This window comes from Eublepharis macularius, chromosome 13 (assembly GCF_028583425.1).
Source record: "Eublepharis macularius isolate TG4126 chromosome 13, MPM_Emac_v1.0, whole genome shotgun sequence".
Classification (NCBI taxonomy): Eukaryota; Metazoa; Chordata; class Lepidosauria; order Squamata; family Eublepharidae; genus Eublepharis; species Eublepharis macularius.
The window spans coordinates 22,509,355-22,534,532 of record NC_072802.1 but is presented as its reverse complement, the minus strand read 5'-3'; the positions used below and the strand labels follow the sequence as shown (position 1 = coordinate 22,534,532).

General features: G+C 44.7%; 1 protein-coding gene across 1 annotated transcript in view; it reads right to left on the bottom strand.

The window, feature by feature from the left end:
* Window positions 1-25,178, bottom strand: part of FAAH2 (fatty acid amide hydrolase 2) — a 31,347-nt gene that overhangs the window by 1,316 nt on the left and 4,853 nt on the right. The window contains exons 2-10 of the mRNA XM_054996831.1: window positions 20,937-21,019; window positions 19,381-19,517; window positions 14,594-14,803; window positions 12,737-12,856; window positions 8,340-8,475; window positions 7,890-8,007; window positions 4,646-4,765; window positions 2,844-2,955; window positions 1,761-1,955 (exon numbers count right to left, since the gene is read on the bottom strand). Coding sequence (XP_054852806.1) covers window positions 1,761-1,955; window positions 2,844-2,955; window positions 4,646-4,765; window positions 7,890-8,007; window positions 8,340-8,475; window positions 12,737-12,856; window positions 14,594-14,803; window positions 19,381-19,517; window positions 20,937-21,019 — 1,231 coding nt within the window. The remainder of the gene's footprint in view (window positions 1-1,760; window positions 1,956-2,843; window positions 2,956-4,645; window positions 4,766-7,889; window positions 8,008-8,339; window positions 8,476-12,736; window positions 12,857-14,593; window positions 14,804-19,380; window positions 19,518-20,936; window positions 21,020-25,178) is intronic.

The following is a 25,178-nucleotide window of genomic DNA, read 5'->3' as shown; positions in this document are numbered from 1 at the left end:
ACAGGGCCTTCTCCAGATACTGCCATGCAGTTAGGCAAAATCAACAACCATCCGTACACGTGCTTTCTATGTAGTAGCCTCCACCATGTGGAATGGTCTGCCTGAAGAGGTCAGGAAAGCTTCTACTCCCGTGGTTTTCCGCAAACTATGCAAGACTGAATTATTCAGGAGGGCTTTCTACCCAGACTTCAGGGCTGTGCCATAAGAAATAGCTCAAAGAGATACCTTAGTAAGGGACAGAGACTGTATACTAGGATATTGGGTACTATCTGCTAACGTAGATACACTCTTACTGGGTAGTTTGACATTGCTAAAGATGTCATGTTAATCACTTATGCTTGAATTCAGAAAGGTTTCATCTATATGTTTCAGCTGTATACCAGTATTCAAATTTACAGCTACCATACCCTATTGTATACTGTTTCTCATTGAATGTGCTGGTCATATTGTATTTTTGCTGTGACGTCCAAGTTATTGAAAAGTCCTAGTTATTGATTATACTAGCAACAAAGCCCATTGTGGGAAAACATACGGGCTCTAGAAAGCTGGGGCTGGGGACAGCTGGCAGGTGGGAGGGCTGACACGTGAGGGGTCGGGGAGGGCTAGCAGGTGGTGGATTGGGGAGGGCTGGCAGGCAGTGGGGCTGAGGAGGCTGGGCAGGGCTGATAGGCGGGTGACTGGGGATCGGATCTGGGGAGGGCGCGGCAGGTGGGCTCACACTTCCCACCCCATCCTTGGTTCAATAGAGGCTGGGGAGGGCTGATGGGGGGAGCTGAGGATCAGGGCTTTGGAGGACAGTGGGGGGCTTGCCCTTCCTGCCCCAAGCTGGGCTGCGGAGGCCAGCAGGCGCCTCACCCTTCCTGCCCCTTCTCCGGCTCAAGCGGGGCTGCAGAGGCCAGTGGATGGCTCGCCCTTCCCTCCCCATTCCCAGCTCAAGCGGGGCTACAAAGGTTGGCGGATGGCTCACCCTTCCCACCCCATTCCCGGCTCAATCGGAGCAGTGGCGGCTGGTGGGCGCCTCACCCTTTCCTTCCCTTCCCAGCTCAAGCAGGGCTGAGGAGGGTGGAGCAGGCAGGCTCGCCCTTCCCCTCCCTTCCTTGGCTCAAGTGGGGTTTTGGAGGGCTGCAGGTAGCTTGCGGCAGAGACGGGCAGGCTCACCTGGTCATCCTGCTGCGGCAGCGCCCTCCGGAGGCTGTATTGGCCACCACACACTTTTTATCCTGGTGCTCCTGTGTAGGCACACCAGGATAAAAAGTGTGTCATCTTGAACACGGTTTCCCTTTTATGTAGTAAGATTGTATTCACTTGCAGTATATAATCCACCTTGTATCTCAGTGAGAAAGGCAGACTACAAAAAAGCAATCATCATCATCATCATCAAATTCTGGGCACAGACAAAGCCCCAGAGCCCCAGACTCAGGATACAGGACCATTAAGGCCTCAGTGTAATTGTCCTTCATGCTTGCTTGAGACAGAAGTGCTATGGGACTGAGCTGTATTGTAAATAGAGATGAAAGTATATATGATAACTCTGCAAGGCTTGGGGAGAGGAGGAGAAAAGAGATACAAGGATCACATCCAGCTATGTGCAGAGAACTGCCAAATACACACAAGTATCAGCTAGCTCCCAGAAAAGACCTTATCCTCAGGGATATATCAATACACATTAACATGATTTTCATTTAAGGTGCTCTGGTTAAGGACGCCAAATACATAGTTCAAGTGGTCAATGGCTTTTTGAAGGCAATGTTGACCCTTACCTGTATAGGCAAAATTGAAGGGCATTCCTAGAGGAACATGGTGTCTAGGAGCTATTACAGGATGTGAAGGGTACAAGAGGACACCGTCATCCTTTAGCAAATCCACCAGCTCTGTCCGTAGACTGTGTGCTATCCCTTCTAGCTTAGCATTCGACTCAGAGCTGTTGTTCATAAACTTCTCCATTATGGCTAATACTAAGGAGAAAGAATTCAAAGACACAGGCAGGTTAAAGGGAGACAAAAGGACACACAGATCAAGACAAAGCCTGCTGTGGCATTTATAAAAGAGTTCTACTAAATCCAAAAACACATATGCAAGTCTGAAAACAATGGCCTGGATCCAAAGAGTCCTTGCTGTTAATAGTGGGACCATGTATTGCAAGGACTTTAAGGAAGGTCCCACTGTCAGCAGAATAAACAGAACCATTGTATCTGACCCACTTGTGAGTCAGGAAGGGGAAGGAGGGGGGGTAAAGGTCAGAAAAGTCGGGCCTCCCTAGCTGCTTTGCTCATGCAGCTGCTGCTTTCATAACTGCAAGTAGGTGTCTTGTATGGTGCAATGGAGGTAAGGGCTCCCAGGATCTGGGAGCCATGGGTTCAAATCTCCTCTCTGCAATGGAATTTTTCAAGATGACTTTTGCTAGTCATTCCCTCTCAATCCCAACCTACCACACAAGGTAGTATTTATGAAAATAAAGTGGAAGAGGGGAGAATGATGCTGTAAGCTGTTTTGGCTCCTCAATGGGGGAGAAAAGCAGGGTAGAAATCTTTAAAATAAATAATGCAAAGGAATAATCCTTAATGATGTCCTACAGAAGACGGGGGATGCGCAGAGCAGAAAGTTGTATTCGTACACAATCTCGGCTTAACTGGAGCATGTTGTGACATGTAAAGTATTACAGTTCTACTTTCAAGGGTCTTGTGCCACCTTTGGGTGCTGAACATTACTACAGGATATAACACGACAGATCCAAAGTTAGTTAGATAGCTACCAAGGAAAAAATGAATGTTCCTATCACGGATGATAGTTGAAAGCAGTGAAAAGATGCAACTGACAAACAGACTTATGAAATGCAACATTACCAACGGCTGGAAGGGTGTGTGGAGACCTCCCCACCATCCATTTCACAAGCTCCCACGATGGCCACACTGGCTTCCCAGGGTCTCCGAGCAGGTCCGCAAAGTTATGAATTTTCTGAAAGTAACATGCATTAAATGGGAGGGAGAGAGAGAATCCTGGAACACTTCCTATTTGAGTCCCCATCACCAGCATTTTCTCAGGTGATTTGGTGCAGACAGACTGCCGCCTCTTTCACTTTACAGAGCACAATGACCAGCTTCCCAGGGTGAGGGATGAGCTGCGGGATCAGACAATGAAAAGCCTAAGCTAGTCGTTTGCAAATTGTATTGCAGGCAACCTTCGGATTCCTTGGAATCTTACCAAGACTGCTTCCGCATGGAGATGATTCTCTGTGTGCCTCTCATGACCGCTATGAATGCGGAGGCATTCGCAGGGACAACACAGCATCCACAACAGAGCATCCCTACACCTTCCTTCTCTCAGGGCCAAGCTACAAGTGACGAATGACACTCGAACGGCAAGTGAACAGACTCACGTGAATTCCTCCCTGTTCACTTGTGCTCCACTTGCGCTCCACGTAGTGATCAAGTGGAGCTCAAGTGAACAGGGAGGAATACACGTGTGTCTGTTCACTTGCCGTTCAAGTGTCATTCGTCACTTGTAGCTTGGCCCTCAGCCATCTGTGGCTGCCACTTCCTACCCTGACACCAGAGAACTTTTCCTAGTTTTCAATTTTTCCAAAAAAGTAAGCCTCTAGCCCTTTTTGTTGTGGAGCCATAACCTGCATCCAGTACCTTTTCCATTACAACCCTACAACCAGAAGAGCTAGAGATTGCTTTTTAAAAAAGAAACCCGGCAACTAATATATTATTGCGATAGGTCATTATAACATTATTTCGCTCTAGCCCCTCCAGAAAAGGCGGTGAAATGGCCACAGCAGGGACTTAGGTAAGGAAAATGGTACCTATTTATTTACTTACTTCATTTATACTCCACCTTTCTATCCAATGGGGATCTAAGGTGGCTTACATAATTCTCTCCTCCATTTGATCCTCACAACAACATTGTGTGGTAGAGGTTAGGCTGAGATTTGTGTGACTGGCCCGAGGTCACCTAGCAAGCTTTCACAGCAGAGTGGGGATTTGAATCTAGTTGTCCCAGATCCTAGCCCAACACTTTACAATACTTGCAGGATGTGAAAAAACTGCACCCCTTCCCGTTTACATCACACGCAGAGGAATTTTGTGATCATCAAACCAGGTGTGGGAAAAGGTTGCAGCAAAGGGGGGGGGGGACACAGACCAGAGGGTGACATCGTGTGGAAGATCCTGAAAACAGCACTGCAATAAGGAAGCTAAGGCAAAACAAATCAGAAATAGCCCTGAGTTTAACGTGAATATACAAAACGGCCTTATACCAAGTCAGATCGCTACTAACCAGCAGTGGCTCAGGCAAAGAAAGGTCTTTCCTGCCCTTAGTACCCAAGATCCTTTGATTGTAAATGCCCAGGACTAAACCTGCAACATTCTGTATGCAAAGCACGTGTCCCACAACTGAACCAGATCAGTAATGGAAAGACAGTTTGCCCATCACAACTGACCTTCTCCTGCAATATGCCTTTGTGTGGCAGAGGGAGTATCCATGGCGCACTCTCAGTACGTGCAGGATGATAATGAGGTTCTACAGACCTGACTGCACCCTAGTGAGCAGAAAGTCTCTGAAAGTGTGGGAAATCAAGTGTTTCTTGTCACCAACAGCATAGGGGCAGTGCCTTTCCGCTGCAAGAGGTATGCACATAATTCACCTGTCCATCGCTGGACTTGGCAGACATCATGGTGGACCAGATCTGGAAGGAGTACTTCATTTTGTGAATAGCCACACGTTGAACTTCAACTCCCAGCTTAGCCTCCAGGTTTTCTACCACCTTAAAACAAGGGGGGAAAGAAGAGGCATAAGACCACGCCTGCCCTCCTATAGTAACAGTGATGAAGGCAGCTGAACAGAGGTTGTGGGACAATGGCCCTCTATGCGGATAACACTTTTTGCCCAAGAGGAACCTTGTGAAGATTCCAGGCAGACAGCAGGCAAAGAATGGTCTTTCCGACAGCTGGACAAGGCTTCATTTCAGAAATGAAAGGAACCAGGGCCCAAGGCAAACTACGGCAAGCTCTCTGCCTCGAAGGCCCTTCCTCCAACTATCAGAGGTGTACAGAAGCTATGGAAAGGTATCCTATGCATGCTGAAAGGTACTCACTTCTCTACTACTACTACTACAACTCTAGTTTTAAAAGATGCATTTGCCCTGAGACGTGTGTTGGTGAATGCATACATTGTCTCCAGCAATCTTCTGCTTGGAGGATCAGGAAGAAGTAGCGGCAAAATCACGTGGAATTTCTCTTACACAAAGTAGAGAAACTTATGCAAAGTGGAGAAACTGACTTCCTTTTGATTGGATGGAACCGACCAGTTGGTAGCAAACAACATCAGTTAATTAGGACTAGTCCGAGTCACACTGGTGGCTGAGCCAGAAAAATGAAATGGCGTCCTCTTCCAGTGACTCCCCCTGAGGCAATGTTTTGCATAAGCCCTACTGAGATGAACGGGGTCTGCTCTTTCTGGCAGAAACTGCCCTATCAAAAGGCAGATTTATTTGCCTCCCATTCCCATTTATTTGCCTCACCCAGCTGGTGTGAAGTTTCGGACTTGGGTGTCATCAATATGCTGATGACACCCAACTATATCTGATGATGGACGGACGGCCCAACTCTGCCCCAGATGTCTTGGAGCGTGCCTTCGAAGCTGTGACTGGATGGTTGAAGCCGAATCGGTTGAAATTAAATCCCACAAAGACGGAGGTCCTGCATGTGGGTCTGGGGGCTATGGGCGTGGGGCTCAGGCTCCCCGCTCTTGGTGGAGTGCTACTTGCACTGGTTTTGAGAGTTAGGAGCCTGGGGGTGATCCTGGATGCCTCCCTGACTATGGAAGCACAGGTCGCAGCGGTTGCCCGGTCTTCATTTTTCTATCTAAGACAGGCCCGGCAGCTTGTCCCCTACCTATCAACCCATGACTTAACTGCAATGATCCAAGCAATGGTCACCTCTAGATTAGACTACTGCAACTCGCTCTATGCAGGGCTTCCCCTGGGCCTGATCCGGAGGCTACAGCTGGTCTAAAATGCAGCTGTGCAAGTAATTGCAAGGGTCCCAGTTAGGGAACATATAACACCTATACTACGCCAGCTGCACTGATTGCCGGTTGAGTACCGGGTCCGGTTCAAGGTTTTGGTGTTGACCTATAAAGCCCTATGTGGACTGGACCCAGAATATCTGCAGGACCTCCTCTCCACATATGTACCCCAGAGGATGCTTCGTTCAACAAATAAACAACTGTTGGTGGTCCCTGGCCCAAGGGAGGCCCGCCTGGCCTTGATCAGAGCCAGGAACTTTTCGGTCCTGGCACTGACCTGGTGGACCTCTGTCTGAGGAAACCAGGGCCTGGCGGGATTTGTTATCTTTCCGCCGGGCCTGTAAGACAGAGATGTTCCGCCAGGCATATGGTAGAGGCTAGGCTGGGCCCCCACCAGCCACACTAAAGATCTGTCCACCACCCTATATATGATCCTATATATGATCTAGGCCCTGAAATGTAGTATTTTATTGCCGCCATCTGAAGAGAAGCTGTATTGTATTTATTGTATAAAGTTGTTTTAATGTTATTTGTATAATGTTGTATCTGTTTTTAGTTGTTATTTATGTCAATTGAAATGTTGTAGTCTGCCCTGAGCCCGCCTGGCGGAGAGGGCAGACCAAAAATCTAATAAATAAATAAATAAATAAATTCTACCCCCTTTGACCCAAACCTGCTGGTATGTTGCATTGCTGTAATGCTGGATCCGTCCTTTATTCATTTGTAAATGGAGTTCCACAAAAGCCTCTGGCTGCTTTTATACCCAAGGAAAGTGATGCGGTGAAGGGTGTTTTGAACCCTTCCTCCCCATTACATCGGAAAAGAGAGAGCAAAATAATACTAACACAGCTCCGCTGGAGACAGAGGACAGTAGCAGCATCCCTTGCCTTGGAAGCCTCGGCTGCAGACAGCAGAGGGCTGATTCATACATGCAAGGAGATTATTTTATACAAGTTTGGCGAGTCACAGCCGAACTTGTGAGCAGCTGCTGAACGGCCCTGGGCTTCAAGTGACCGCTATTAAAGCTGGAGAGCGCAATGTGCTGGTCGTTTTTCATCATGTGCATGTAAGTTGCAACTACAATAGGAAGCCGAAAGGCACGCCTGCATCAACTCTCCCTTGCAGCAAAGGAGAGGGAATGATGCCCCACAACAACGGCCCGTGAGACAGAAGTGCTCTATCCATTCATCGCCGCTCAACAGGACATCAATGTCGTAAGAATATAACTGCAGGTGCATGGGATCTGATCAATGATCCATCTAGTCTAGCATGCTCTTTCACACAGTGCCCAATCCAATCCACGAAGAAGGCCTACCAAAGCAGGGGATGGAGGCCAAAGTCTCCCCTACGTTGTTGCCCTCTAGTGACGGGATCAAAAGGTTTCTTTGCCTCTGAAACCTCCATGTTCACTTCATTAACATGGCCTTGAGCCACTCAGGAACCAGCCCTCCATGGCTTTGTCTCGCCACTTTTCAGACTCAACTAAACGAAGGGCCATCACCACATCCCACAGCAGTGAATCCCACAAGCTGATCTCTCCTCCAGTGAAGAACTGTTTCTTTTTGTTGGCACCTTAGTTCAAAGGATGGAGCTCCAAGGCACCTCCCCTAAGTCCGCCATTTTGATTTCCTACAGTGAAAAGACACTGGGCACAGCCAACCCTCAGTCCATTCTTATCTTTAACACAATCCTCCCATTACTTCTTAAGCTTCTGGCCAGCACAATCCCAAAGGGTACATGATAGCATAGACAGATTAAATTCACAAAGGCTGAGCTGCAATTTATTTAAACTTCTACCTAGGCATCCTTTAAGAATGATTGGTCTCCAGTGATTGACTAACCCTGTATGGCCTCCTTCTTACCTTCCGCTGAGCTTGAAGAATTTCTTTGTCCACTGGAGAGACAAAAAGAGAACCTCCATCATGCTCCATAAAGTAGAACTTTATGTTCTCCGGAGATACCTTTTTATCCAGCTTCAATCTGAACAGGAACCAAAAAAAGAAAACAATTGAGCCTCAGGGAGGAAGCCTCTGCTTTGACTTAAAGGGGTATCAGCTCATATTTCCACAGGCGGCTGCGGCAACGACTGCTTTGTCAAGGGATATCTGGCTATTATCACCTGCTCTTGGTGGGACTCCCTAACAGAAGGTTCAATACCATGAGAACAGTGTCCTTACCATGAGGCTTTCTTTGTAAGGGGGGGGGGGAAGCCAACAATATCAATGCCAGGTACCAAAATAAACTCTGTACTTCTTACAAGAGATTAGGATTACTTCTATACAGGGGAGAGTGATAAGATGAGAATCGCTTACTGTGCAATGCTCGGTCCAGCCATGACCCTCAACATGGGCTCCAGGTCTTCTGCGTAACGACACATGGGGCCCGTGCCCAGGAAAGTCTTCCGTATACCTACAGCCTCAGGGAACTGCCCATCATTGGGAACAACACCTAGACACAGGCAAAGAACGCAGTTGATTTGTGACAAAGAAGATAGTTTGATTGGCATTCTCTTGCAAGGACGATTATTCTTGAGGGAAAGGATAACCAGACAGAATTCACATGCTATTAAACAAAAAGATTAGCATTATATTTCAAGACGTCTTTAGATACAGCTGCAAGCTTAACTTATGTTCAATAGGATACAGTTACAAAAAAACACTACTACAAAAACTTTACTTAGTGAAGAAGGTAAGTCCTCCATGAAAACTTCTTGACCCTTCTGAACTGTGTGACTCAGACTTTTTATGCACCGGGTATTTGCTCCTGTTTGGCCCTGTACTGCACTGGAGGTTTTTCTGATTTATGCACAGCACTCGGTACCTTCAGTGGTGATCTCGACCATACGCCAAGGGTTGCCTGAGTTTAGTGGAGAGAGTCACGGTAAACAGACTCAGAACAAGAGACACGCCGTGACAAGCTAACTAAATAGACTGATACAGAAGATAAATATCAATCAATAAATAACAACTTCAATAAATGTAAGTATACTTCGTATATCATTTAATGCATGTAAGGCAAAGTGGTATTTAAAGGCAGCCAGGTCTGAACACAAGAGTAGGCAATCAAAATAAATTTCGCACTCAAATACAGAAATCCTACTATATATAAGAGTGTGTCCCAGACTACTCACTTACTTACCTGGTGGGCCACAAGAGGGTGCTGCTGCAAAAGGAAGCCCAGGCAAGGCAGCCTGTCCCTCCAGACAGCATACTGCAGTGGGAAGCCCAGGCAAGGGTAAGGAGGAAAGCAGGTGGCAATGCCCACCCCCGCCTTCACTGGCCGGGATCAGGAGCAGAGCAGGCGGCAATGCCTGTCCCCCACCTTCATCCAGTTGGGTTCAGGCATGGAGAAGGTGGCAATGCCCGCCCCTGCCTTCATTCAGCTGGGATCATGAGCAGAGCAGGTAGAACCGCCCCCCTTCACCCAGCTGAGATCAGGAGCGGAGCAAGTGGCAATGCCCACCCCCACCTTCACCAGCCAGGATCAGGAGCGGAGTAGGTGGCAATGCCTGCCCCCCCCCGCCTTCATGTAGATGGCATCAGTAGTGGAGCAGGAGGCAATGCCTGCTCCCCTTCACCCAGCTGGAATCAGGTACGGAGCAGAAAGCAATGCTCACTCCCCCTTCACTCGGCTGGGATCAGGAGTGGAGCAGGTGGCAATACCCGCCCCTCCTTCACCCAGCCGAGATCAGGCACAGAGCAGGTCACAATGCCCACCCTCCTTCACTCAGCCAGAATCAGGTGTGGAGGAGGAGGTAATGCCTGCCTGTCCTCCCCTTTCTAGAGCCCGTTGTATTTTCCCCCACAACAGGCTTTGTTGCTAGTCTGTTATAAAGTGTGATGTGCTTTGTATACATAAGAACAGTACATTCCTATACAAATATGCAAAGTGCTAGCACCTATTCATAAGGTGACCATAGCTACTCAGTGTATTGAATATATAGTACCATGAAAGGAACCTGAGTAAAGTATTCTCTAATACAATTCAATTCCGATTATTCAATATAGAATTCATGAACGGTCCAGTGTGTAGTATGATGGGAACTCTTTACAGTTAATCCAGTTGTATTCGCGACGGGCAGCTAGCAGGGTTTCCCCATTTCAAAATTATTCTTCATCAAGCCAGTTACAAAAATCAATAGCAGTCCAATCACAAAATATTTCCATTATAAGCAATATAAAATTAAAACACTGGACCAGTACTCACAAGCATAAATACCAAACAGTTCCTACAGCTTCTCCAAGCATCTGCCTCCAATTCCCGGCGCGTAGTTGTAATTACATGCCTCTTTACTTTATAAGCAAGTTACAGGAAATTTTTAAAGGGTTAGTCCTACCAGAGGACACACCCTCATAAACAACAAGACAGATCATTGTTTATGTTCAACCCATTAGGACTAACGCTGTTTAATTTGAAGATCCACCAAGCTTCTTTTCTCAAAAAATCTCTCTTAATAAAAGCAGGATCTTTAAGTTTGCTGACATAAAGCACGGTGTATTTCAGCTCCTTTTCACTGTGTCCTGCCTGTATAAAATGGGGAACCGTAGGGGCATCTTCAGCCTTGCAACGGATTCTTGAGAGGTGTTCCTGTATGTGTGTTTTTATAGCCCGAGTTGTGTTCCCTACATACATTTTCTCACATGGACACTGAATTAAATACACAACATTACAGGTGTTACACTTCGAAAAGTCATCCTTGAGTAAACCCAGGGTCCCAACCAACTCTATGGGTACAACCAAATTACAAGTGGAACAGCGGACACATTTATGGTGTCCTTTAGGAAGATCTCTAATGCTTGCAATCCCGCATATATGAACGCAGAAGCTCTTAGTTTTGTGAAGAGTTACCCAGGGAGGGTTGTTACATCCTGGCAGGTCCTGCACCAGCGGCCAGTACTTATATACTACCCGTCTAATTAAGTTAGCCAGGGGAGTGTAGTCAATGGCAGAAGTCGCTCTGTCGTCCTTGGTGTTTCGTTGTGCATTCAAGAGTTCTCTTTTATCCCATGCCACTGCGCATTGTCTACAATCCCTGATGATATAAGAGGGAAACCTTTGGCAGAAAAATCCTGTTCCAAATGTTTGCTATCCAGGTTGAAATCAATTTCCTGTGTTGAATTTTTTTTAAGCCTGACTGTAAGGAAATTTTTATGTAAATATAAATGGTGGAATGATTGAAAATGCAAATATGCATTTCTGTCCATCTCTTTGCAAAATGGCCGAATCTCCAGTGTGCCCTCAGTAGTGTGGCAAGTGGCAACATCCAAATAGTTAATAGATGTTTCACTCGAAGACCAAGTGAATTGGACATTGTTATTTACAGGGTTCATCCAATCACGTAGGTCTTTTACAATGGTTCTATCTGTAATAATTATGAATAAATCATCTATGTACATTTTGTACACTAGTATTGCAGGAAAATATAGATTTATTCCTGGATTACAAAAAAAACCTCTTCTAATTTACCTCCTTTTCTAATCGGGGCACTCAGCCCTTCCTCCAGCACTACAGTTCTCTTGCCTTGTCTCTCCGATAACTGCCTACATTCCATCTACATACTATGGTTACCAAGCTCCAGGTGGGGCCTGGAGATCTTCCAGAACTACAATTCCAAAGGATGCAGATCTCTAGACCACAGAGATCAATTCCTCCAGGGGAAATGGCTGCTTTGGAAGGTGGACTCTATAGCATTATACCCTGTCTAGGTGCCTCACCTCCCCAAACCCTGCCCTCTCCAGGGTCCTCCCAAAAATCTCCAGGGGTTCCCCCAACTTGGAATTAGCGACCCTATTACATACATGTAATCTAAAGTTTTCTGGATGACTTGAAGTGTAATTATAGATCACTCTGCATACAATCACAGCAATCAGGATCACCCAAAGCAAAAAAAGCAAGCTGGATTATCAAGGCACAGCCTCTGTGGCATGAGGAGATCCCACAAGGCTTCACAACAGATTCTAGTTTTAGCAGCCAAGAAGATACTGCCTTAACCTCTCAGAACAAGATGGGTTTAGCCAGAATTTGCACATGCTACAGTTGTAGGAGGAGCGAGAGGAGGAGAGATTCTCAGGCAGGAGGGTTGGCATTTGATTGCTTTAGCCGTTTAACAAGTGTGCAAAACAAATGATGTGCAATGAAATAAGCATCTTTCTTCCAATCAGAACTCTTTTTCCAATTTGGGACTGTGTGGACAATTAACGTTAGAGAGAAATCTGACGCAGAGGTGGAGAAGCATAATGAGTCTTACAAAAACAGGCCAAATCAATGAACTTTCACTTTTGACAAGATCAGAAGCAAAGCGAGAGTGCAAAAAGGATCTCAGCATCTGAGAACCCCCAAAACGAGTGCTCTGTGCTCTAGGTAAATTCTGAGACCCAGTGAAATATAGTTCTTACAGTGCTGAACTCAAGAGCAGGAAGTTCTGTGTTCAGATCCTTATTTGGCCGTAAAGTACACTGGGTGATTTTGGTCAGACATTCTCTCTCAGCTTGACAAGCTTTTGAGAACAGAAGCAAGTTTAACCACACAATACTTCTCTGACTTCCTTGGTGAAAGGGCACAATATAGGTCCGACAAACAAACTTTTTAAAAAAGTCAGGCACTTGAACTAAAGGAAATAAGTCCCACTGCTTAAGATAAAGACATAAGGAAAACTTCCTCTTCTCTTTCCCTTAAAAGAATGCTCACAGTAAGAACTGGCCATTGGTACCTGTGGTGGGCTTGTGTCCAAAGATGCCATTGAAGAAGGCAGGCATACGGATGCTGCCTCCAATATCTGAGCCTACACCAATCACAGAGCCAGCAGCTGCCAGGATACTGCCCTCTCCCCCTGCAAGAAAGCAATTCCAGGTTAACAGAGCAGCACAAGACAAAACGGAGTGACCGATACACACAGAATCTTCTCTGTGATCTCTTTCACATGCATGCTGGCTAAGCACATCAGTACCTTCTTCAGGGATGATGTCACCACCATGTACTTTTATTTAATCTCACTGCACACCACCGCTTTGATCCTCTGCTGCTTCCAAGGGTCTGCTGACTGAGGAATAAAACTGGGGTGGGGCAGGCACTGTGAGCTACAGTAGGAGGGGGAAGCAGAAAGGTTCCACTCTGTGAAATCCATGGTTGATGGAATATACACCAGGATTTTTTGTTCCAATGTGCCTCTTCTTGTCAGGCACTTGAACTAAAGATCCTCCCGCTTAAGTGGCTCTTCCTCCAACCTGCCAGGAGGAAAGTTCCCCAGAGGATGGTTGGATCCATCCCGCTTAACACTATCTGCAATATGGTTGCTCGTTCAGCAAATCCGGAGAGATCTTCTTGGAGCTCTTTGCAATCTTGTTTTTGTTTTTGTTTTCACCATCCCAAGTGAATCAGAATGTTTACTGCATGCGGCCAAAGGCCATCACAGTTGACCAAGTAAAACACGTAAAACATAAACAAGAAGTGATAAAATGATAATGATAAAAATACACAGAAGTATATTAAAACACATTAGCACCTTCGTTATACACGTTATACAGGTGAAGGAGTCTCAGCGGTTAAGCACAGATTGAGCCCAACTTGGCCACTACTGTACTCACTCCCCAGTTTCAGAAAATTTATGGACAAATTAAATAGCATTAACCCTAACCCAATACTAATCCTTGTGGGACCTCATGGTTTATTTCCCACCATCAGTAACCCTCTCAAAGAACTTTAAAAGATTAATGAGACAGAACCGCTCCCCCCCTTAGCAGAAGCCATGCTAAGTTTCCTTCAGCAGGCTTTGTTCTTCCACGTGCTTAACATTTCTATCTATACTAAGTTTCTATTAATGTACCCAAAACAGATATTAGGCAAACTGGCCTGTAATTTGATGGATGTCTTCTGGACCCATTTTTGAAAACCAGTGTTATATTTCAAATAGGCTTTTTACATAGATAGGAGGGCTGTACTGCAGGGAGATGATCTCAAAGAGATGCTTCGCTAATGAGTTAGGGACCACAGACTTCACCACTGCGTTGCCGTAAATACTATCTATTGCTTGAAGTATGTGCTCCTATGTACTACCTGTTGTTTTAAGTATGACCCTACTGGGTAGTTCTATGTCGTCTAATGTCAGTCCTAGAATTTCTTATGCTCCGTTTCAGCATTTCTCCAACTCTGAATTGAGCTTTTGCTAATGTTACATCTTTGTAAACTCGCATGTATTTACCCGATGGCATTGTTTATGGAAACGTCCTTGATACTGACTGTACTAATCTCACACTACGTAATCCGCATTTAGTCTCAGCGAGAAAGGCGGACTATAAATGACATCAATAAAATAAAATAAATTTGCTACTGTCCAGTCCTCTGACAGGGAGGCCAGTCTCAGAAACAAATGCTAGTTAGACCATCCGCCATTTCACATTTGAGGTCTTTAAGAACTTTTCTTGTACACAAAACCATCAGATCTCTATTGTCCCCTACACAATAGCACCTGCTATTGTGCACAATTCACTCTCAGGAGGCCTGGTTAACTCACAGCCCATTCATCCGGTTATTCAAGGACATGCTTACGAAGAGGGCCCGCCCAACTCACCTGAACTGCCTCCCACTATGCATCTCAAGTCATACGGGTTGTTGGTCCGGCCATAGACACGGTTGCTCGACTCAAACCACATGCAGAGTTCGCTGCAGTTGGTCACGCCCAGCGGGATGGCGCCAGCTTGCTTTAGCCGTGACACCACCAGGGCATCAGTTGTAGAGAGTATGTTGCGGCGGTTAACCATGCCAGAGGTGTTGGGCTGTCCTATCATGACCAGAGAAGAAACAAATGAGTCAGAGCAGCCAAGATTACATGCTGGCTGCGCTCCCATAGATAAAGACTATTGAGTCCACAGTCCACAGCAGCTGCCTCCCAAAAGGTAATAAAGTTCTACTCTTTATTCCACCACTGCCTAAAACTAGCATGTAGTACAGAAGACTACAGATACATTGCAATTCTTCTATGATTCTGCACAAGACGTAAACCTTTGATTCTGATGCTTCTCGGGTGTTTTTATTGTTAGGGAATAGTGTTTGGTTTGGGAGAAGAGCAACAAGCTGCCCTCTTTGTTCAAATATTCCTTCTTGTTGAAGCAACACATCCACTCTGCTAACCCAGGCAAAGCAACACTTAGAAGGCAAAGGTTTTTAAAATCATGAAACTGAAGAGCTGATTTTGTTCATCCTATGCTTTATAAGGGATGGTAGAAGGGCAGGTACAGCCCAGTCTCATTAGATCTCGGAAGCTCAGCTAGGTTGGTACTTGGATGGGAGACCATCCAAAGACGACTCTACAGAGGAAGGCAACGGCAAACCACTTCTGCTCCTTGCTTGCCCTGGGTTAACATAAGTAGACTGCAACTTGACGGCACATACATATATATATGCTTTATAAGGTCTTTTCCCTTTGAGCCATTTCTTTGATCTTACAGAACTACTTCTCCTCAATTAAAATGATCTACTACCATGATCCACTCATTCCTCTGAATTTTTTTTAACCCAGTCTCTAGCCCTTTTCATTGTGGAGCTTTGCTGCAGCAGAATAACAATAAATGGTTTCTTTATTTTTTAAAGAGCTCTCCAGTGTTGCAGCCAGAAAATGGAGACTGAAAGGAGCTAACAGAAGGAAAATGGCACTGATGTGGGTGGGAATTTTGAAAACACAAAATCTGAGTTCTTTATCAAGAGACAGCCTATGTAAGATAGTGAGTGGTTAGTGTCAGACTAGGACTGATTCCACCCACATTGGATAATGCACTTTCAGTACACTTTATCAATCGTTTGAGGTGGATTTTTTGTTCCGTACACAAAAAAATCTGTTCCAAATGATCTATAAAGAGGATTGGAAGTGCATTATCCAACGTGTGCGGAATCACTCTAGGGGTCTCTCTACACAAGACATCTTACATGAGGATGCTCAACAACAACATTTGATTTATATACCACCCTTCAGGACAACTTAATGCCCATTCAGAGCGGTTTACAAAGTATGTTATTATTATTCCCACAACAAAACACCCTGTGAGGTGGGTGGGGCTAAGAGAGCTCTGAGAGAGCTGTGACTGACCCAAGGTTACCCAGCTGGCTTCAAGTGGAGGAGTGGGGAATCAAACCCAGCTCTCCAGATTAGAGTCCCACGCTCTTAACCACTACACCAAACTGGCTCAAGTGTAGGGAAATGCCATGTTAGCCAGGAAGCATAGTTCAGAAAGAAAGGGTCTGTCACCGTTTCACCTCTCTACACAGAGCCCACAGAAATTGCTCCTGAGAGGGTTTGTTAATTTCATCTTCACCTCCCAGAAGGGGAGATGAAAAGGACAGAGCCTTTGGAGAGGAGAAAATGAAATTAACCTCAGTAGAAAGTTGTGGCCAATTGTAGCAGGGTCATTTCAATTATATCAAAGGGTTGCATTATAATCAAGGAAGTTGTTGAAATTTTGCAGTCCTTAGGTATGTTGAAACGCAACTACAGCCAAAGCTTTTAAAATGCTATTACTGGAGGGCAAGTTCACACACCTATGAAAATGTATTTGCTGTGTCCTGTAAAATACATTGTTCTACTTAGAATAAAAGTTATTTACTTACTTGATTTAAACAATTTACTTGATTTAAAACAATTGTTTTTGGTTTGTTATTTCCATTACAATCCACTATTGAGTTTTTGAGGGGAGAAAGGCAGTTTAAAAATTATTCTCTCTCTCAAAAAGGTAGCATGCAGCATACAAAAATATAGATGTGGCTAACAAACAAGAAATTGCCAAGTCATCAGGAAGTTCTAGGCTGATTATCTCCCGTGTGCAGACAGATCCAGTCATGGCTTTGGTTATGACAAGGGCTTTCTTTTCAGCTGGAACATGGTGAAACAGAGTTCCGGCACCTGTTGAAAATGGCCACATGGCCGGTGGCCCCGCTCCCTGATCTCCAGACAGAGGGGAGTTTAGATTGCCCTCCGCGCGGAGGGCAATCTAAACTCCCCTCTGTCTGGAGATCAGCGGGTGGGGCCACCAGCCATGTGACCATTTTCTCCAAGGGCGATTTAACTTTAAAAAATTCCCCCCTTGTTCCAGCTGACCCAAAGTGACATCATTGTGTGCTCCTGAGTTCCTCCACTGAGTTCCACCACCTCTTTTCCCAGAAAAAAAAGCCCTGGTTATGACATTTAACAGTTAAAAAGATAGGAAACTCAGTGTGAGGGGGCAGCATCTGGGAATGGCCTCAGGGGCCCGTTTGCTGACCCTCCAGGACAACTGGTTGGCTGCTGTAAACAGGATAATAATAATAATAATAACAACAACAACAACATTCGGTTCATATACTGCCCTTCAGGACAACTGATGTAGATTAGATGAACCACTAGTCTGATCCAGCAGGGCTCACCTTGTTTTTATGTTTTGTAGGATATTGCAAAGAAATCTGAATGTGTGTTATATTGTGGATTAAATACTGGAAATCGAATAATTCAAATTCTATACATCAAGCAAATCATTCTTTTTTTATATCCACAGCAACAGTGTCAGAAAGGTGTGTTTCACAGCAGGAGACGATGAGGCCATTAATGCCTGAAAGCCTGCAAAGGGCCTAAATGTTTGGCCATCAATTACGCCTGTTTTTCTGCTCATTTTAGAACTGGGCACGCTGCATTTTTGAAAAAAGATGTTGAGTGTCAAAACAAAGTCCTGAGCTACTCTTTATGTAAGTACTGCTCGTTCTATGGCAAACAGAACGATTAAAAAATTACTGGGAAAACTGAACAAGTTTTTGGAGTGGTGTGACCACCAATGGGAGTTTGTTGTTTTTAGTTTGGTTCTAAAGTACAGATAATGACTCCACAAAAATGTTAATAAATTACGTGATAAATTATATGAACGTGATACAACTATCATGGCATGGAACACTGGCCACTGCCCTTTTTAAAAATAAAAAAGCTAAAATTACTAGCATGCAAACATTCTGGTCATGCAAGTAAAGCCCTGAGAGGAGGAACCTTCAAAAGCAGGCAAACAGAAAACTGAGCAATTAGATGAGAGAAAGATTGGAAAAGCTAATGGATAGCAAATAAATTGAAGCCAAAATAAACTGAAACCAAAACAGTTACAGGTATCCCTGTGCGGCACATAGCCTTACATGAACAAAACAGGAGTCATATAAGATATGCTGAGCACAGGATAAGAGGTCACAGCAGGGGCAAATTAGGAGGAATGGAACACAGGAACCTCTGTGGTGTAGCAACTAGGATGTCGAACTAGAATCTGGGAGACTTGGGTGCAAATCACCATTATGTCATGAAGCTCACTGGATGACCCTGGACCAGCTGCCCACTCTCAGCCTCATGTCACAGGCTTGTTGTATGACATTCCTGGGGTGTGTCTTTTAATATAAAGGATCTCACCAGATGCAATCCCAAATTTGTCACCTGTCCTGTCCCCGCTGCACCAGGGATACCAGCAGGAATATAGTTCTGGGATAGACTTCTGCTTGGATAGAGAACCCACCTGAATCTGTGGGGCCAAGGGATGAGGTAATCTTGACAGAATGACAGGATTTTTCTTTATAAGAGAACCATATCAAGCTTTATTTCATACTACACAAACTGAACTGAGATCATTATAACAGGCATCAGGGATTAAAGTTTTTGAACTGTTCATGCCATGAAACACCTTCCTTGAATAACTTTGGTCCATAAGTCACACAGCATAGCCATGGCAACTCAGTAGCACGTTTTCTACTCAATTCCCTGGAAAGTATAATCTGACTCAGGGAGTAATCCGAAACAGATCTGCTCAGAAGTTCCATTTTCTTCTATGGGCTTACTTCCTGGAAAGTGTTCTTCAGGCTGCAGCTTTAATGAAAAACCCTTCCCCCTATGCAGGTGGCGCTCAGCCCTCTCTCCTGCTGAGGCCAACCCCCTCAACTCTCATCTCCAGGTGTCTCGTTAACTGTCAAAACTCAACGGTTCATTCTCAGCTTCCCAACCCTCAGCAGCTATTAGCTGCTGAAGCTCCACTTGGGAGCTGCAGGGTGCTTTGCCCACCCCTTCGCCTGTCACACGAAATTAAAATAAGAGGGGAAAAGAGAATCATGTACAGCACTTCCACCAGCTTCTGGCAGGAAAGGCAGGGTCAAAAGGTAGTAGGTAGTTAGGGACTATGAAATATTCATTTTAGTAATGCAGTGACAAGGCTGAGAAGAAAGACGAGTTCTACCAGTCAGGCCCATCCCATCGGACAGGAGTAAAGAAAAGTGAGCTGCTAGTAAGATAAGGCAAGAGGATAGAACAAAGGAAGCAACGGCTGCAGAGGACAGTCAGAGACTAGGTGAAGAAGGATACGCAAAAGTACATACCATGCAGCGCAAAGGCCTCTTTGATGGAGACAGGGACCCCGAGGAAGGGGAACTTTTCCTGCAGTGACTCTTCATCATCGTGGCCTTCAGAGACCAACTTGTCAACCTGATGGGCCTCCTGCAGGGCTGCCTCGAACCTAGGAGGGACGGTTGGATTAGGAGAGAGAAAACCGGTCAGTCTCCAGCTGTACCCTGACCCGCCTCTCTGATGATGCCGGCCCTTCCCCGCTCCCATGCTTCTGCCAAATTTCTACTTTGGGTTCAGTCAGCAGTGAAGTGGGAGCAGAGCTTCAGGAAGGGGAGCAAGAGCAGATCTGCAGCTGTCAGCATCCTCTGGCAACCTCTTCAGACCCCTTCACTGAGCATTAAAGAGGGTAGCAGCTGAACTCAAGACGAACAGAACCCAAACCCCAGCTTTGTGTCAGATGAGATGTGCAGTTCTGCTCCGGTTCTTGGGCACAAAATAGGTCCAAAGCTTTGAAAGTTTTTAGCAGAAAAGGACTGTTGTAGTGTGGAAGGGGAACAGGTGCCTCTTCACGTGATGCACCCCCAGATTAAACAGAATTCAGCAGGGAGAGGCTACGCTACCCATTTTTGAAAAATTACAGTAGGCACTGCCAGACTATTCAATGGCATCCCGCACTACTCGCCTTTTATAAACAGGATTTCTGAAAGATAAGCCTAGACAAGGGGGATAACCAAACACTTAAATGTATAGAACTTCTGAATAAGACATGCTGGACACAAAGAGTGTGGGGAATGGCTTTTTCTTTCATCCTGTGCTTGTAAGCATCCCAAAGCTTCTAACCAATTGTTGTGGGAGACAGAATACTCAGTTACAAGGGAAGTGGGCACAGAATTTTTTCTCCTTCTCCCAAATGAGCAAAACTTGAAGGCATCCAATGAAGCTGATGGGCAAGAGATTCAGGATGGACAAACGGAAATACTTCTTAACTCAAGTGTGGACTTTGCTGCCCAAGGACACAGTGATGGCAGCAAGCACAGACAGCTTTAAAAGCGGATTAAGAGAGATTCGTGGAAGAGAGGTCCCATCAATGGCTACCAGCCATGGTGACTAAAAGGAAGCTCAGTGTTCAGAGGCAATACACATCTGACTACCGATGCCAGGAGGCAACACTGGGGAAAGGCTTTGGCATCTCTGTGCCCCGTGTGTTGACCCTCCAGGGCAATGGTTGGCTGCTGTATGAAACAGAATGCTGCACTAGATGGACCGCTGGTCTGATCCGGCAGGGCTCTTTCTTATGTTTTTTTCTGATGCAGCAGCACGTTCTTAGTTTGAAAACATAATGTCCAAGGTCACTGAAAGGACTGAGAAGCCCTTCATGGGGATACAGCAGCCTGCAAATTAGCCACTTTGGCTGTGATCGTATAGCAAATGTAACAGAGTGTTTCAAAGCATTCTGTGTTCTGACAAAACAGTTCAATGTCAGAAATAACAGAGAGCCTCAAGCGGAGCACCACACGCGCCTCTCTCTCTCTCCCCAAATTCCAAACCTGTTGAACAGGAAGTCTGGATTTCTTTTTCTGGCTCTCACCTGTCCTTGACAACTGCATTGATCAGTGGGTTGACTTCTTTAATCCTCCCAATGTAAGTTTCAATGACACTTACACATGTCACCTGCATGGGATAAGAAAATGATTAAATGTATTTTTCCCACTACCGGGCTAGCTCGTGTTCAGAGTGGTGGTGGAGCTTTTTAACTCTGTACTTTAAAGCTTTGATTTATATAAAAGATCACACACGAATCTGCCTTAGACTGAATCAGACCATCAGTCCATCAAGGGCAGTGTTGTCTACTCAGAGTGGCAGCAGCACTCCCGGCAGGGTGGATTTGATTTAAATCGAATCAATTTAAAACATGATTTAAATCACTAGTCAGTAAGACTACATTTAAATCTTTCTTTTCTACATAGAGACTCCTCACACTTAGCTTCTTGTGCAGATCTATTCTACTCCCAACCATCTTCTATTCATTGAATTTTTTTGAAACTTAGCGCTTAAGAGGTAAGGGGTTGGTTCTGTGTACAAAGATTTGCAAAGGAACGATGGGATTAAGGTCTTTTTCTCAACTGTGCATGTTTATTTTATAACCTTTTTGCTGTAAAGAAGAGACGTGATCTCTGCAGACACAAATTCACAGTTTTGAGAACCATAAAACCAAGCATCTGTGATAATATCTTTTATAAAGAAAAATTGCCTAATAATCTTACAGAAACCTCTGGAAGAGCATGACATTGTGAATAGATTAATGGAATTCGTTTACCAAAAATTTAAACATTGCATGAATATACAGCCTCATGCTACATAATTAAAAACAAATCCTTATTTCACAATTATAACCTTTGGACTATAATCTATCTTAAATACAAACTATCTTTAGATAAAATCAAAAAGAGTCCAGTAGCACCTTTAAGACTTACCAATTTTATTGTAGCATAAGCTTTTGAGAATCAAGTTCTCTTCGTCAGATGCATGGAACAGAAACTGGTCAAATATAGAAGAGGAGGGGGGAGGGGGGGAGGAGAGAGAAGATGCAATTGGGGGGGGAGAGGGAGGGTTCAACCAAAACATTCATTTGCCAGTAAATGTAAACATCTCCTTTTGGAGTGGAGATTAATTGGCTTGTGTGAGGCTTCAAAGGAGTTTGCCGTGTTGGTTTGTAGCAGCAAAACAACCAGACCATCCAATTCCAATGTAGTATAAGCCTTCGATAACCACAGCTCTCCCCATCAGATGCATCTGACAAAGAGAATTATACTACATTGGAATTGGATGGTCTGGTTGTTTTGTTGCTACAAACCAACACGGCAAACTCCTTTGAAGCCTCACACAAGCCAATTAATCTCCACTCCAAAAGGAGATGTTTACATTTACTGGCAAAGGAATGTTTTGGTTGCACCCTCCCTCTCCCCCCCCCCCCATTGCCTCTTCTCTCTCCTCCCCTCCTCCCCCCTCCTCTTCTATATTTGACCAGTTTCTGTTCCATGCATCTGACGAAGAGAACTTGATTCTCAAAAGCTTATGCTACAATAAAATTGGTTAGTCTTAAAGGTGCTACTGGACTCTTTTTGATTTTGCTACTACAGACTAACATGGCTAACTGTATCGTTAGATAGATTTTTTTCTCAAAAACATTTTATTACAAAAATCCAATTTAAATTTTAAAAAATCCAATTTAAATTTTTAAAAAACCTATTTTTTATTTTTTTAAAAAAATCACTGATTTTGATCCACCCTGACTCCAGGGTCTCAGGCAGAGGTCTTTCACGTCACCTACTACTGGGTCCTCTTAACTGAGGATGCTGGGGCTTGAACCTGGGGCCTTCCACGTGCAAAGCAGAGGCTCTTCCACTAAGCTACAACTCCTCCCTGATAATATTTGGTTGGCAGACAGTGTGATGTGGTAGATAAGAGTGCTGGCTCTGGACCAGGAAAACCTAGGTGCAACACACTCACCCCAGCCATGAAGGTCACTGGATAAATTTTGGCCAGTCATTAAAAATAAAATCTCCCCCCCCCCCCCCGCCTGCAACAGCTTGAATATTTTGGTGAAACAGTGATATACAGTGTGCTAAATAAAATGAAGTGATAACTAAATCCCCACTCTGAGCATAAAGGCGAAGGCAAACAACCTCAATGGGGATGACCAGAGAAATGGATGCTGCTGGTCAGAATGGATTTCAAGGAGAGGCCAGTGGCTCATGCTGCCCACTGTTATCAGTTACTGATCCCTTGCAACTTGGTGCTGGCTTCCTTAAGCCTTCACCCACTTCAAGAAAGTCCACAAGTCCCAGAGGCTATTCTCAAAAATCAGGTACTGTGTTCAAGTGAAGAATGTCTGCAGGGTAAATTGTATCAACCTGACAGTCAACCGTTTTGCACGGCTGCATTTGATGAGTCAGTTTGTGTCAACTTCACACATTTCTGCTCCGGTTCTGTTTACCCTGAGCACTAATCCACACGGCCATAGCAGGATACCACAGATACAGGCGGTTACTAGTCGGGTTTGCCATTTTCAGTTCCTGCCACATCCTAACAAGTTTCTGGAAACTGGCCATGAGAAGGAATAAGGAAGACAACACTGTACGTGATGAATAAAGATCAGATGACTCTTCTGAATAGCCTCAATGATCAAGCGGCAGGGAACACTCTTCGCTAGTGTCCAAAGTCTACCCTGGCCGTCTGCAACCTTTGCAGATTTGCAACCAGCATTGAATTGCACCTGAAACTCACTTTTTAATTTTTGCAGGATGTTCGTCTGTACAGTAACCACAGAAAAAGAAAGCAGATCGTCTGTGCTTTAATAACTGTATAGCAGTGGAATTTTTGTGAAGTGCTACATATTATGAGGGTATTCAGGTGTGGCTTTTCGTATGCATGAATTCCAGGCTGCGCTTGATAAAACTTTGCTGTACAACAGGTAAAATGTAGGCACTTGACCCTCTTTTTCGTTTGGCAACTCGTTCTTTCTCCTCTTAAAAAGCCTAAAACAAACAAAAAAAATCGAGCCAACACCACCAAATAAGATATTGACTCCCTAAGCTGAAGATGTGATGGTCCAAGAGAAAAAGGTCATCCCCGGGGACTTTAGTTTTTAGTTTTTAAAAACTGAATTTTTTTCCATTTTTTCCTGTTGAAATTTGTTCTGTGGCAGTGCCAAAGAGTGGAGGGACCTCCTGTGATATGTTTCTCCTTTAAAATGAATGGCATGATTTTTAAGACAAAATGTTACTCACTTTAAATATGTAATATAAAAAATTTTATGTAAGATAACCTGCAGATTTTTCCAATGTTATAAAATTTGATATCAAATATACTTAGCATTATTGCGACTATGTAAGATATTTCTGTCCAAATAATACATTTTTTCTGGAATACAGTTCCCCCCCCCCCCCATCAACTTATTTTTCCTCCCTCTCAGATGCCTCACAGAGGGTATATGCGCTAAGGTAGCAAAGAGTACTGTATATTGCAGTTCTCTCTAGAATTATATTCATAATTTTGTGTGTAGAAAACTGAGGTATTTATATTTCAAAATTCTGTAAGTATGGCAGTAAAATGTTATTTGCTAAGTTATAAATATTGCATTTTATCTTGCTGAAACAGTAAAATAAATTTTGTCAATAATAAAGTACTGCATATATTTCAATTTTCCCCTACCGTTTTTTCCCCTGGCTTTCTATGGTTTCAATATTTCTAGAATTTTTACATCCCTAGGGGGGGGAGACAGTGCTATTTTTAGTGTGTGGAGACTTCTTTATAAAAGTTACAAACATATGCATACTTGTGTATGTAATTCAGGAATCCTGCCAAGTTACCCAGCAAGATTTAAAGTCATATCAGATGTTTTGCCTTCATTTGGGTGTTGCACAGGAATCACTGGGGAGGGGGGACTGTGAATTTCCTGTATTGTGAAGATGACCCTTGGGGTCTTTTCCAGCTCTATGACTCTATCAGTGCAATCCTATGAAGAGTTACTCCAGTTCAGGGCTTTTTTTCTGGGAAAAGAGGTGGTGGAACTCAGTGGGTTGCCCTAAGAGAAAATGGTCACATGGCTGGTGGCCCCACCCCCTGATCTCCAGACAGAGGGGAGTTTAGATTGCCCTCCGCGCCGCTCGGCGGCGCAGAGGGCAATCTAAACCCCCCTCTGTCTGGAGATCAGGGGGCGGGGCCACCAGCCATGTGACCATTTTCAAGAGGTTCTGGAACTCCGTTCCCCCACGTTCCTGCTGGAAAAAAGCCTTGCTCCAGTCTAAGCCCATTGAAATTCTTAGGA